The sequence below is a fragment of the Megalops cyprinoides genome, chromosome 3 (assembly GCF_013368585.1).
Source record: "Megalops cyprinoides isolate fMegCyp1 chromosome 3, fMegCyp1.pri, whole genome shotgun sequence".
Lineage (NCBI taxonomy): Eukaryota > Metazoa > Chordata > Actinopteri > Elopiformes > Megalopidae > Megalops > Megalops cyprinoides.
This window is the reverse complement of record NC_050585.1, coordinates 819,597-833,101: the sequence shown is the minus strand read 5'-3', so window position 1 is coordinate 833,101 and position 13,505 is coordinate 819,597. Positions and strand designations below refer to the sequence as shown.

The following is a 13,505-nucleotide window of genomic DNA, read 5'->3' as shown; positions in this document are numbered from 1 at the left end:
TGACTTGCCAGAAGCAGTAATGTATGGATATCACATTTACATGATAATATTCACAATATTGGTTGATACAGTTATAAAAAAAACTGAAGGGGAGTTGGTTTTTAATGCTTCACATTAATAAATTACATATTCTACCGCCCTGATCTCTCCCTATAATGTCAAGCAGTGTTTGAAATAGAGGTTATGCACGTGACATCACAGCGGGTGAAGCCACTGCCGGTTACATCCACTGAGTGGCAGCATTAGCGTTCAGCTTGAATGCCGCGAAAACACAAAAACACATCTAAAATAGGAAAGAGCTGTTGTGCGATTGACTGTACAAGTAGATTCAACAAGAAATCGGAGCTATCTTTTTACAGACTGCCGAAACAAATGGATTGCTGCAATTTGCAGAAACAACTGGAATCCAGGCGTGTAGCCTGGCTTACAGTTTTCCAAATAAAAGTTGGAATAAAATAAAAATATTTGTGCAACTCTAACAAAAAAGCAAAACTATAATCCAAGGAATATGGTAGTTAGGCCGACGTTATGTTAAGCGCTGTCCTCCCAGTTTTGCTTTTTTGTTAGTTGATCGCTTTTTGGGAAATTAAGCTACGAAGCGTTTTCCTTATTATGGGCGTCAATGGAGAGTTTTGCTTTTTTGATAGGAGATAGTGTTTATGACATGTGAGATGTCAGACAAATTTGGTGGTCATTGATCGCTGTTTTGAGACATTAAGCCACGTTAAGCTTTTTCCTTATAATGGACATCAATGGAGGGGAAAACGCTTAATGTGAGATAACGTTTCTGACAAGAGATGTCCGAGAGAAATTTGGTGATCATTGATCTCAGTTTTGGTACATTAAGCCACGTTAAGCGTTTTAGAATGTCCGAGCTTTTGTACGCCTTCAGGCTTTGCTTTGTGTAGCCTATTTCCCCGGCATCGAGATCAGGTAGCCTACATATAAGTGTCAGGAAACCCGATTCCTCGCCACATGTCAATGTCCATGGACCACTGGTTTTTTGGTAAATTGTAAGGATCACTGTCGAGTCCAACTGCCTTTAATTTAAGCAGATAATCATTTGTTTTACTCCTGGTTTCACAGTTTCCTGTACTAAACGCAGTGATGTTGCAGGATGTTTTGCCACTCAGTCCAACTGAGCGGGCGTATTCCGGCGGGAAAGTGACGTCAATGCATACCCTCTATTGAGAGATTGCAGAGAAGTAACATAACACAAGTTGGAGGAAGTAATAACCACCTAGTACTTTTTATTAATAGTTGTTATAAATGGTTTTGCTTTTCTAATTCTTGATCTACACATTGTTGTTTAGATTGTCTATAAAATGACAATAATCAGCCACTTTAACAGAAACACAATAAGAGCATTGAAAACTCAGGTAAAAGTATTCTTCAGGTAAACTTCAGGTGTACTCCACCACATTGGCAGCAGTGACCCCCACCAGTGCAATATCACCATTAATGTTATGGAGTCCATACATTTTGCCAGATGTGGAGTTCAGCAAAAATGGACGCTTCCTTACACTTGCAGTCTGACAACAAAACTGGCAGACATGCAATACAAAGGCATCAATTATAAACTAGAATGGCAAGAGGAGTAAGGGCAGGGGGCAAGAAGGGATTACCAAATGATTGCTGATTCTGTCCATGTGTTGCAAAAACAGTGCAAACCCATGCACCACCTACACATGCAATCATAAAAGCTGCTCATATTGCTTTTTCTTCAACTTTTGTTTAGAAGAAGCTCTAAAAAGGTGAATAAAACATACTGGAGATGTGCAAATGTTCCAACTGGTTTATCCTACCAAAGCACTGGGAAACTGTTATCTTGAATAGGAGAATCTTGAAAATCTTGAATCTTGAGGCTTGCAAAGACACATGGATTGGTACACTGGTACACATTAGTCTATTTCCAAATGCCTCAGTGTGGTGGACCTAGCTGCCTTGTTATCCTCCATACTGTGTAAATTTTCCTGTTTTTGTTTGCTCTTATCTAACAGTAATATCAGGGCAGCTGCTTTTCCATGTGATACTGATATTAATCATAATGTGATTTTGTCTCAATATTAACAGGGTTCAGAGAATTTTAGTCATTTACATTAGGTCTATTTCTACAAATTGTGTTGATTGTAGTAAAGGGGGAGGGGTGTGATTCTGCCCATCAACTCTTGCTTTGTACTTTTGGCTCAATTGTTTGTTTCTTTATGCTGTCTGTAAGTGTATAGCGATAACACTAATTCTAAATTATGATCAATATGTGATATATGGTCTTTTTTTTTCACAGACCTGTTATGTGCAGTTATCGCAAAGCCACATGCCATGGAAACCCAGGTCCTATACACCATGATCTAACTGCTGTGTTTGTGGTATGCACCAGTTCAGGGACTGGAGCAGGAGGGGCAAGAAACCTGCATGTATTTTGTAAAATAGAGCTACATCCAAACATAAGAACAAGAGAAAGCAAAGATCAAGGGGAGGGATATGCAACATATTGAAAAGAGGAAACAGCAGACTTCCACTACCTGCTACCATACTCTCTAATGTGTGTTTCCTGCCTAACAAAATAAACAAGGTAACAGCACTGACAAGGCACCATGAGGATTAACTTTTCTGCCTTACAGAGGCATAGTTAACGATGGACATCAAGGATATCAACTTGGAGGGCTACACAGCTATACACATTGATGGGTGATAAACCTGTATTTATGCTGGTTACATCCCTCCTGCCTAATATGGAGCAATACGTGTCCTCCCAAACTGGGATGAACATAATGCTGGAATCATGCTATGGTTATATACCCAATGTATTTATCTCTAAGTACTGCCCACCATTGGGCTGTTGAAGATCATAACACTGTGCACCCATACCCAAGGTATAGGAAAAGAGTGGGGGTTCATCCCATTCGGATTACTCATAATGTAATGATGCAGTGGAGAAATTTAAAGGCTTTTTTGACATTACTGACTGGGATGTTTTCTTTAGTGGGCATGATGATAACATGTTATTAGCAATTTTGTACTGAATTAGTCATTACTACTTAATCTGCAAAGGTGTACCCAAACAGCCCATGGATCAATAACAATCTAAAAACTGTCTGATTCAAAAACATATGCCTTCCAACAGATGAAAACAGAAAAAGTCAAAGTAGTGAACAGTGAACAGGGCTCTCCAAAGCAAGTTGAGAAAAGCTCAATTTGCCTAAAAGGACAGAATTGAGGAGAAGTTGATCTCAGGCAATGTTAAAGATGCATGGAGGGGTTGCAACAATGATGGAGAGGTCATTGAGTAAACAGGTCATTCAGTGCCCCAATCCCACCCAGGTTGCAAACAAACTAAATATTTTTATGATGGAGTTGACCAAGCCCGTGACCCAAGGGAGAAATACTCTATCACCCTAACTGATGGACCAGCTATCGCAGTTTCAGAGATGGGGGTGGTGGCTGTCTTCTACAAGGTGAATCCCCATAAGGCATCTGGGTGGCTTTAAGATCCTTAAGTTTTAAAGGATTGGTGGAAAAAACTTGAGAATGTGTTTGCCAGACTTTTCCAGTTGTGCTTAGACACAACCTTTGTCCCACTAACCTGAATAACATCATTTCTGTCCCCATGAACCCCAAGGCCATGGACATGAGTGACTTGTGACCTGTGGCTCTTATGGCCATCTTCAGGAAATGAAGAAGGTTGTGTGTAAACAGCTCACAGCTACACTGAGAGATCACACTACAACCCAATGCCCGGCTTCATTGGCCCAACTCAATGGCTTTGAAAATAAGCAGTCTTGTGAGTCCCAGTGAGCCAAAACACCACATAAAAATGACCTCATGCTCCAGTCATGGTAGGTCTCCAATAAGAACTGTATAATGGCATCCTGAGAGAAACAACAAAACTAAAAACAATTGGCAGAAACAACTAAATTGTTGTAAGCCCCCAACAAATGCTGAACACTGATCTCCCCATTCAGACTACATCCACACTAGTCCCAATGTCTCTGTAATATTCAAAGATGCCCACCAAGTTTTCTCTCCCTCCTCTGCCAGTCAGTAGTTCACATTTTCATGCATTTTATGGTCAGCAGTATTGTGTAGTGGCAAGGAGCAGCTCTTAGGGGCAGGGCTCTTAACCAAAAGGTTGCTGGTTCAATTCCACACTGGGGCACTGCTCCTGTACCCTTGGAGGTACACCCCAAGGTACTTACCCCACAATTGCCGCAGTAAACATCTATATCAATATAAATAAATATCTGTATAAATGGATAAAACTGTAAGTCACTGTGGTTAAGAGTGTTTGCTAAATGACAATAATCTAAAGGCTGCTACCTGCCTCTGCCTCCGGCTGCTATGTTGTGGCATGGGCCAAATAAAACAAAAAGTGTGCATGTGTGAGGAGTGCGTGTAGTCCTACCCCTGGCATCTGCCAAACTTCACTTATATGCTTATGACATTCATTTATTTGAGAGTATCGAAGATTCAAGTGGCTTTTTAGGATCTGCAACTAGCATTTATTTATTTCAATATCAACTTTTTCCATCTGAAACTGGTGCTAACTCCAAGGAAATCTCGATTCATGTTTTCTGTACTCTTACTACACACAAATTGAAGCACATTTTTATGGCCAACTTATTGAAAATGTGTTCTATGTGCATTTCAGCTTTTGGTTTGGATGAATGAACTGGAATTTTAAACAACATATTGATAGTTGTCTAAGAAACTGAAGCTAAGTTTTTACTTTAGGAATAAACAATGTTTTTCAATGTCAGTAAGGTCATTGTGCAAGGCATTTTCTTATCCGTATTACATTATGGTTATTATTTACATACAAGCAGAACCCAATGCACTAAAGGTTCTAGACACAGTGTATCATCAAACTTGTAACAAGTGCCAGACCATTAATCCATAACTGTGATCTGTACAACATGGCAAAATGGGTTGCTCTCTTTATACCATTCTTCCTTTTTGAAAAATTATCAGACTTATGGTCTTGCATCCACAGGCATTCTTTTTAGGGTCTGAACAGTGATGGGAAAGCTTAGCTCCTTAGCCTGTGCTCCTTGATTGTAGAACACTTTACAAAAAAACAATTGGATAGGATGAAATGGTGTCATTGTCTGAAGTTAAGATCTAAAGTAAAAAATATTTTAGATACCTGTAATTGTTTAAGGCAGTCATTCCGGAACAACTCGTATATTTCTATAATTCTGTCTCTTCTGTGTGTCGTTACTATTGTGATCGATTTTGGTTGGGACCAGACATATGTGACCCAACCAATAATTAGGAACTGAAATTGTCCCTACTTATAATTTCCTTTATATCCAAAACATTGCTTGTAGAGTTAATTTTATCCACATGACACAGAGTTAACTTTGTTTCAACATTCCCTCCACTCATTGTGCCAAAAGAAACACCTGATTTGATTGGTTCAGGCTAGGGACAGGCTCGCCAGGAACTTGATCTATGGGGAAAGCAGTAGAAACAGATTTCTAATGATGCCATAAGTGCCTTACACTTAAATATGGGAGCAATCCTGTATTTTTACAGAATAAAATATAGTAACATATTAATATTAAACATTCTAATGGTAGATTTATTTAATTGACGTATCTCAGATACATCATATAAATACTTTCTAGATAATTACCTTCATTGGCCATAATTAGCTTGGGTAGGAGAAAGAAAACCATTGCTGACATGTTGAGATTAGGACTGTCATGGTGAAGGAATTTCCCCTGCGGTGATTTAGGGTGGCTCAACAGCGCATCACCTTTTTTTACAAATTACTTCATTTATCCTGATTTTAGTGTAACGTAAATAAGCTTTATTGTTAGGCCATTTTTAGGAATATTGTTGCTTTTTAAATGACAAAGATGACACAGTTTTCAAACAAAGTAAATACTTGTTTACTGTTAAATGCAGAACACAGAAGGTGATGCGCAATAACAACACAAGGTAAGCTACACGCCTTTTCTCCTTTAAGGAAAAAAAAGGATTAAGCCTAGCCTATAGCCTACGCTAGATATATTGTCCCCCCTTATCCGCGTAAACTGTGGTCCAAAAATATTTAATGGAAAATTCCAGAAATGAAAAATTCATAAGTTTTAAATTGTGCACTGTCCTGAGTAGCGTCGTGAAATCTTGCGCTGATCTGCCAGGGATGTGATTCATCCCTTTGTCCAGTGTATTCACACTGTACGCTACCTGCCTGTTAGTCACTTAGTAGCCGTCTCGGTTATCAGATCGACTGTCGCGGTATCGCAGTGCTTGTGTTCAAGTAACCCTATATATTGTTATAATTGTTCTATTTTATTTTTTAGTTATTGTTGTTAATCTCTTATTGTGCCTGGTTAAATAGTGTACATACATATGATAAATTAAACTTTATCATATGTATGCAATATGTAAAGTATTAGGCCACACCTGTTTTTCAGGGTTTGGGCTAGGCCCCTTATCTCCAGTGAAGGGCAATCTTAATGCTTCAGCATACCAAGACATTTTGGACAATGCTATGCTTCCAACTTTGTGGCAACAGTTTGGGGAAGGCCCTTTTCTATTCCAACTTTTGCCCCAGTGCACAAAGCAAGGACTATTAAGACATGGTTTGATGAGTTCGGTGTGGAAGAACTTGACTGGCCCGCACAGAGCCCTGACCTCAACCCCATCGAGCACCTTTGGAATGAACTGGAACGGAGATTGCGAGCCAGGCCTTCTCGTCCAACATCAGTGCCTGACCTCATAAATGCTCTACAGAATGAATGGGCACAAATTCCCACAGAAACACTCCAAAATCTTGTGGAAAGCCTTCCAAGAAGAGTGGAAGCTGTTATAGCTGCAAAAGGGGGACCAACTCCATATTAAAGTATATGTATTTGAATACAATGTCATTACAGTCCCTGTTGGTGTAACGGTCAGGCGTCCGAATAGTTTTGTCCATATAGTGTATGTAGCCATGAGTTCTTACAAATATATATGTATGTATAACTGTTATATCCTATTGTGTTATTTATTCGGTCAATGACATTAAGAATGACACACCATCAAGCAGATGACTCTGCACGATATAGTACTGATAAGTACTCTGACTCTGCACTGATAAGTAGCCCACGCCCATGGGCCCCAACTGCAATTTGCCTTTATTGATAGCCTACATTTAGCAAAAAAAAAAAAAACGCATATCCGAATCCCAAAATTGAAAACTGCATACCTACCCAACAAACGAATATCCAAATAGTTGACTATTTGGGTCGAGTCGTAATAATGTCATTCACCATTGCATGAATTGTTGCATCAATCTAATCTGAACCATACCCATGTTTCCAAATTTGCATATGATGCAATAAAACAGGCGTCACAAGTGACTGAATTATTACATAAAGAAAAGGAAAAGGGGTAGAAAAGGAAAGGGGCAGCTATATTTAAGCATATTCATTGGTAAGGAAAGACTTCATTTAAAGTGCAGGCTAAATGTGCAATGATGTGATAAAATTTAAAGTATACAAAGTTGTCATTCTGGGAAATTCACACTAAAACAGACAATAACAATTTGGTATAATGAGCCAATAGTCCTCAGTTCAATCCTCAGTTTGTGCCATATCACATTTTCACACAGCTATTATACATTAACTTTGTGTATGTCCGTGTGTGTTTGTATTTGCAGGCAAGAATTTATTTCTAAGCTGAGCCCTGACCTTACAAGGGAGCTTTATCTGCAAGACATTCACTGTGTGGGGTCATTATGCAAGCTCTACTTCAGGGAACTTCCTAACCCCCTGCTGACCTATGAACTCTACAAGAAATTTATGGTGAGTATGTGTTCAACATCTGTATGGGAGTTGATGAGTAGCCCCATGTGGGCTTTGTGGAACCATGGCACTTGTAGCTGTGAGGCTACAATGAAGCCATTGATGCAAGAGCCCTGACAGAAGTTACTGCTGGCTACTGTGAGTAAGCTGAAACAAACTTTTTTCAGACTTTTTTGCCTGATTTTCCTGTAGTCCAGTTTATGAGCAAAATGCCCTGTTTTCCTATATTGGTAGTGTTAACCATTTTATCATGTACTTTTCTGCTATCCAGACCAGAAAAGCATGGCATAGTCTACAGCTTGTTAAAATTTGGGATGGACAAAATCAGAGTCAGAAACAAAAAACATGATCTGTATTTTTTCAGGTTTTAGTTTACTATTTACTCTCTTGTGGTATTCTTGTAGAAGCCACATTGTATTTTGTTGTATAAAAAGTAAGTAAGAGTTATAAAATAAAATAGCTGAATTTTGTGTCTTGTAGAATGAAAAATATTACTGGGATTCTCTGAGGCTAAATGAAATGATTAATAAATGTCTGTGATACACTACATTTTCAGCCAGAGAGCTATTGGACGATTCGGGGGAGTTCAAACACGTTTTGGTTGAAACACCAAAGAGCATACAAAAAACTCAAATTTGTGAAATTATTTTAAATACAGTGTGAGCTGACTTTAGAAATGCACTCAGTAAAGAAAGAACCAAAACAATAGAGGTTGTAAACTCCCTCAAAGGCTTCCAAGGCCCAAATGTTTCATGAATATTTAAAACACAATAGCACTGATAATAATTAAGTTATTACTCAACTGTCCAAAGGAATTGAGCTGCAGTGTCACTGTCAGTGCTCCGCCTCCTTAGCTGTCGTGCTTTTGTTTTCCTTGTGTTTTTCCTGCCCCGCTCCCCGCCCGGTCTCCGCCCGCCTGATTGCCTGCACACCTGCCTTCCATCCCCTCGTCAGCCTTGCCCTATATCTTCCCTGCTTTTCCCTGTCCTGTTGCTAGTTCGTCACAGTGTTTTTCTCCTGTTTCGTCCCCGGCGTTCGCTTTATGCTTCTGTCTGCCTGTTTCCCGTTTTTCGACCCTGCTTGTACCCTGACCTCGTTTTTGCCTGCCTCCTTGCCTCGTTCGCTTGATTGCCTGCCTGTCCGGTTCCCCGACCTTGCCTGCTCCGATTTCCCGATCCTCGCTCTGTCCACTGTCTCCCGGTTTTCGACCCTGCTTGTTTTCGGATTAGCGATCTGCCTGACGATTCCGGTAAAGACGCTTGGAACCCGAAGCTCCCGTGGTCCGCGCCTGAGTCCCTGCCTGAGCCCCGACAGTCACAGTGCATGCTGGCAGTTGTAGTGATTGTGTGTGTTGTTAGCATATTAAAAAACCCAAGAAGAACATTTTATGTCATGTTGCTTGTTAAGACTAACATTATACATTTTTTTAGTATGTAGACAAATAAGTAGAATATTAGCTAGTTACATAGCTGCTAATGGATAATATCTAAACATTGTAAACTATGTAAGTCACTCTGGATAAGAGCATCTGCTAAATGATAATGTAATATAATAGCTGATTACTGATTAGTTGCTGAGTAGAACCGACCAATTTGGGGATGAAGAGTCCAAAAACTGTGACAATTGCATAAACTAACATTATTAGGGAACATATGAACACATGTTACAATAGTGTGACAACTGTCACACTTAAATTTAGTTTTGAACCAGCTTTGTGTTTAGAAATTATTTAGTTTGAAACATCAGGCATCTCAGCCATTTCACCATATTTTTGGTTACTTCCTTTATTCCTCTGAGGACTATATACTTTCTTTTAGAGATAAAGTTTGAATCTTCAGGAGTCTGCCCAGTGGTGATGTGAAGTAACCCAATACAGATAATGTATCACATCATGTAACAAATCAATATGTTGAAAAGCCTAAGCAGTATGAAGTATGTACAAGTATGAATCTGTTACTATGAGTGTGTTTTAAGCCTGTGACAATAATTTCAGTGCATGTATCTGTGTTGTTTTCTGCTACTTGAGGACAAAATTATGAGCCATAGGCATTTTCAGCTCTAGAAGTCTCAAACTAATGAAATAGAGTCACATTTTATGAAGGACCACATCAGACATGTTGCCTAACCAGCCACAAAAAACTTCAGGCCATATATTGTCAAAATGAATTTCCAATTCCAATTCCAAGTCTTACGCCAGCCACATTACCAGTTGAGCTAAAGACAATTTGCCACTAGTTCTTTTGGAAACAATGGTATTTAATCAAGTCTCAGGGAATGACATAATCACTGAAACTGCTCAGCTAGCTGCAACCCTACTGGCTTTATGCAGGGCTCACACGAGCTACTAATTTCAGCTCTGCTAAAAAATGAGTGTAGGGCCAGAATTCGTGGAGCTACAGCACAAAATACGTGTTTATCTAATGTGAAAGTGAAATCAAGAGCTTCAAATAATAATAATAATAATAATAATAATAAATATAGCTGCAAGCAGCAATGAAGGGGCCAAGCACCTCAGGGCCACCAGGTAGACAACTAATGAGAACAACCCCTGACCAAGACACCAATCCATCACAGGCTGAACAGACACATTGACACCCACTCTTACACTCACACCTATGGGCAATATAGCATGTCCAGCTGACATTACCTGAATGTGTTTGGACTGTGGTAGAAAAACCAGAATACCCAGAGGAAAGCCACATGAACACAGGGACAAGGTACAAACTGAATGCAGACGCACCCCGAACTTGAAACCTCTATAATGTTAGGCAGTACTGCTACCTATTTGCACCACCGCACTGCCCCCCACTACATATATGTCAAGCTTAAACATAAGCAGTGCCATAAAATGCAGACACATGTGTGGCATATGCCAAAAGAAACCTAGAGGCCTGAATGCTTGTTACCCATGGTGGAGAATTCTAGTGGGTCTGTTATGATGTGGGGTGCATAATCCTGGCATGATTTAGGTCAAATGAGTCTCTTAGAGGGCAAGGTAAATACCAAAAAATACAAAGCTGTTTTAAGAATAAGAATAAGAATAAGAAATACTTTATTAATCCCGAAGGAAATTTGAGAGTCACAACTGCACCGTCTGGCACACATCAAAACAACAAAGAATAAATTGAATAAAATAAATAAGAGATATAAAATACAGCAAATAGAAAGAAGTTTGTAAAATTATGCGTTATGCAAGTTATCGTGCATGTGCTATGATTATATACATAGTATATTACATATAGTAACAAGGGTAAGGTTATTGCTATTATACAGTATGAAGTGCAGTAGAAAACAGTTATTGTTGTACAATATGCAAAACAATGATAACTGTATAGTGCAAATCCTGACCAGATGGCTAGAGAATAGTTATTGTCCCATGTGCAACGATTATGTGTGTGTGTGTGGGGGGGTGCCAGTCAATCCCATGTTGCAGCGGAGAGGGGAGGAGTTGTATAGTTTGATGGATGCAGGCAGAAACGACCTTCTGTGCCTCTCAGGGGAGCATTTTGGGGAGATCAGCCTGCCACTGAAGGTGCTCTTCATCTTCACAAGCCCGTCATGGAGAGGATGGGAGGTGTTGTTTAGGATGCTCACCAGCTTGTTAAGCATCCTTCTCTCCGCCAGCGCCCCTAGTAAGTCCAGCTCAATTCCACCACCTATGACAGAGCTGGCTTTCCTGACGAGCTTGTTCAGTCTGAGTTTTGAGTAATCATCTTCATCCGATGGTGATATGGTTATAACTTAATGGGAGTGGTCTCTTTAAGCATGACAATGCCCCCATCCACAGGGCAGGGCTGGTCACTGAATGGTTTGATAACAATAAACCATTATGCCAAGCCAACTCAGCCACCAGATCTCAACCCAATTTAAAACCAATGGGAGATTCTAGAGCAGTGCCTCAGACAACATTTTACATGACCACCAACAGAACCACCATTTGTGTTAAAAATTAGAATCTTCAATTTGAAAAAAAGAGCTATGTGCATGATTTCATTTCACAAGCTCAAAGCTTTATGTTTTGTTTTTCATCACACATAACAGCTGATAGGGTTATATGATCATTCATTTAATTTCAGACTGTCACATGCAGTAAGTATGATCTGGTTCTGGAATGATCAGATGGAAGGTAGGATTTTAAGTTTTCAATTCAAGTGGGCTCGCATTTTCTTTTGAGCAGTCATTGTGGTCATTTCAGTCACTCAGAATCGGCTGGCTGTTAGCAAGTTGTGGAAGATGACAAGCGGAATGCCAGTTAATGCTACACATAAGAGACAACAGATATTGTTAAAGTAGTTAACATTACTGATGTTTGTGATTATGCAACTCATGTTAACATGCTGCAATTCTTAAAATATCTTTATTATTTACAACCGAAATGGTCAAACAATCAATATTAACTTGCTAGCTAACTACACCTCCCACCTTGCTTGATTTGCAACCTTGTTCGCTTTTGGGGGGAAGAAATGTGACGACTTAAATGTGTTATGCTTGACAAATTAAGCCTTTGATCTACAGCCAAATGTCCTTTCTACAACACACATTGTACTCATACTCTTTGAGTCTCTATGCAAGTGTAAGGATTATGACTTCCTCCACAATGACAGTAACTTTGCATCTCACTTATTAGACATCTCTTGAACCTCCTGTCACAGGTAACATATTAATTTCTTCCAGATTTTATTACATTACGTCATTTAGCAGACCCAGAGCGACTTCCAAATAAGTGCATAAGATACCATCCAGATACATGTTAGTAGATTTTAGTTTGAGCTGGAATACAATGTTTGAGGTGACATTTTGCAAATCACAAGAATCTTCAGCTGCTGATTCCATAGCTAAGGGCTCAGGGATGCGTTTAACGTCAATTTTGCTCCCTTGGAACAACCGGCACTGAATTACTCCATCACTAACCACACAAAATAATCTGTCTCTCAACATAATCAGTGGCGATTTCACATTGTTCCAACTGGTGTTTTATTTGGGCCATAAAAGTTGCGATAGATCCAACAGGCTGGCAGACTCATGAGTTGAACTTGAAACGCTGCATTATTACCGAGGGCGTGGGGTCGAAATGTACACCAATGAGCCAAAACATTATGACCACTCACAGGTAACCGAATAATGTTGATCATCTCCAAACAAGGGCACATGTCAAGGTCTGGGTAGATTAGATGGTAAGCAAACAATCAGTTCTCGTACTCAACATGTTGGATGCAGGAGTAAAGACCTGAGCGACTTTGACAAGGGCCAAATTGTTATGGCCAGATGACTGGGTCAGAGCATCTCTGAAATGACAAGGCTTGTGGGATGCTCCCGGTCAGCAATGGTGAGTACCTACCAACAGTGGTGCAAACAAACCACAAACTGGCAACAGGGTGTTGGGCACCCAAGGCTCATCGATGCATGAGGGCAATGAAGGCTGTCTCGTCTGGTCCGAACCGACAGAAGGTCTACTGTGGCACAAGTCACAGAAAATTTTAATGATGGTGGCGAGAGGAATGTGTCACAACACACAGTGCATTGCACCCTGCTGTGCATGGGGACTGTTCAGACGCAGACTTTCCCTTTCAACTCACAACTGGTAAAAAACTGCTCGTCTGTTTCTCATATTATTCAAATCTCGTTTGTAACACCTAATTGTTAAGTAATTTATTGTGACATTTTAAACAAAAAGCAAAGTTATGTATGCATTATATTGCCCGTTTTTCTTTA

General features: G+C 39.8%; 1 protein-coding gene across 1 annotated transcript in view; it reads left to right on the top strand.

Annotated features, from left to right (window-relative positions):
* The window catches only part of arhgap31 (Rho GTPase activating protein 31), a 78,236-nt gene that overhangs the window by 26,081 nt on the left and 38,650 nt on the right, over positions 1-13,505 (top strand). Inside the window, exon 3 of the mRNA XM_036522970.1 lies at positions 7,649-7,793. Within this exon, the coding sequence (XP_036378863.1) occupies positions 7,649-7,793 (145 nt within the window). The remainder of the gene's footprint in view (positions 1-7,648; positions 7,794-13,505) is intronic.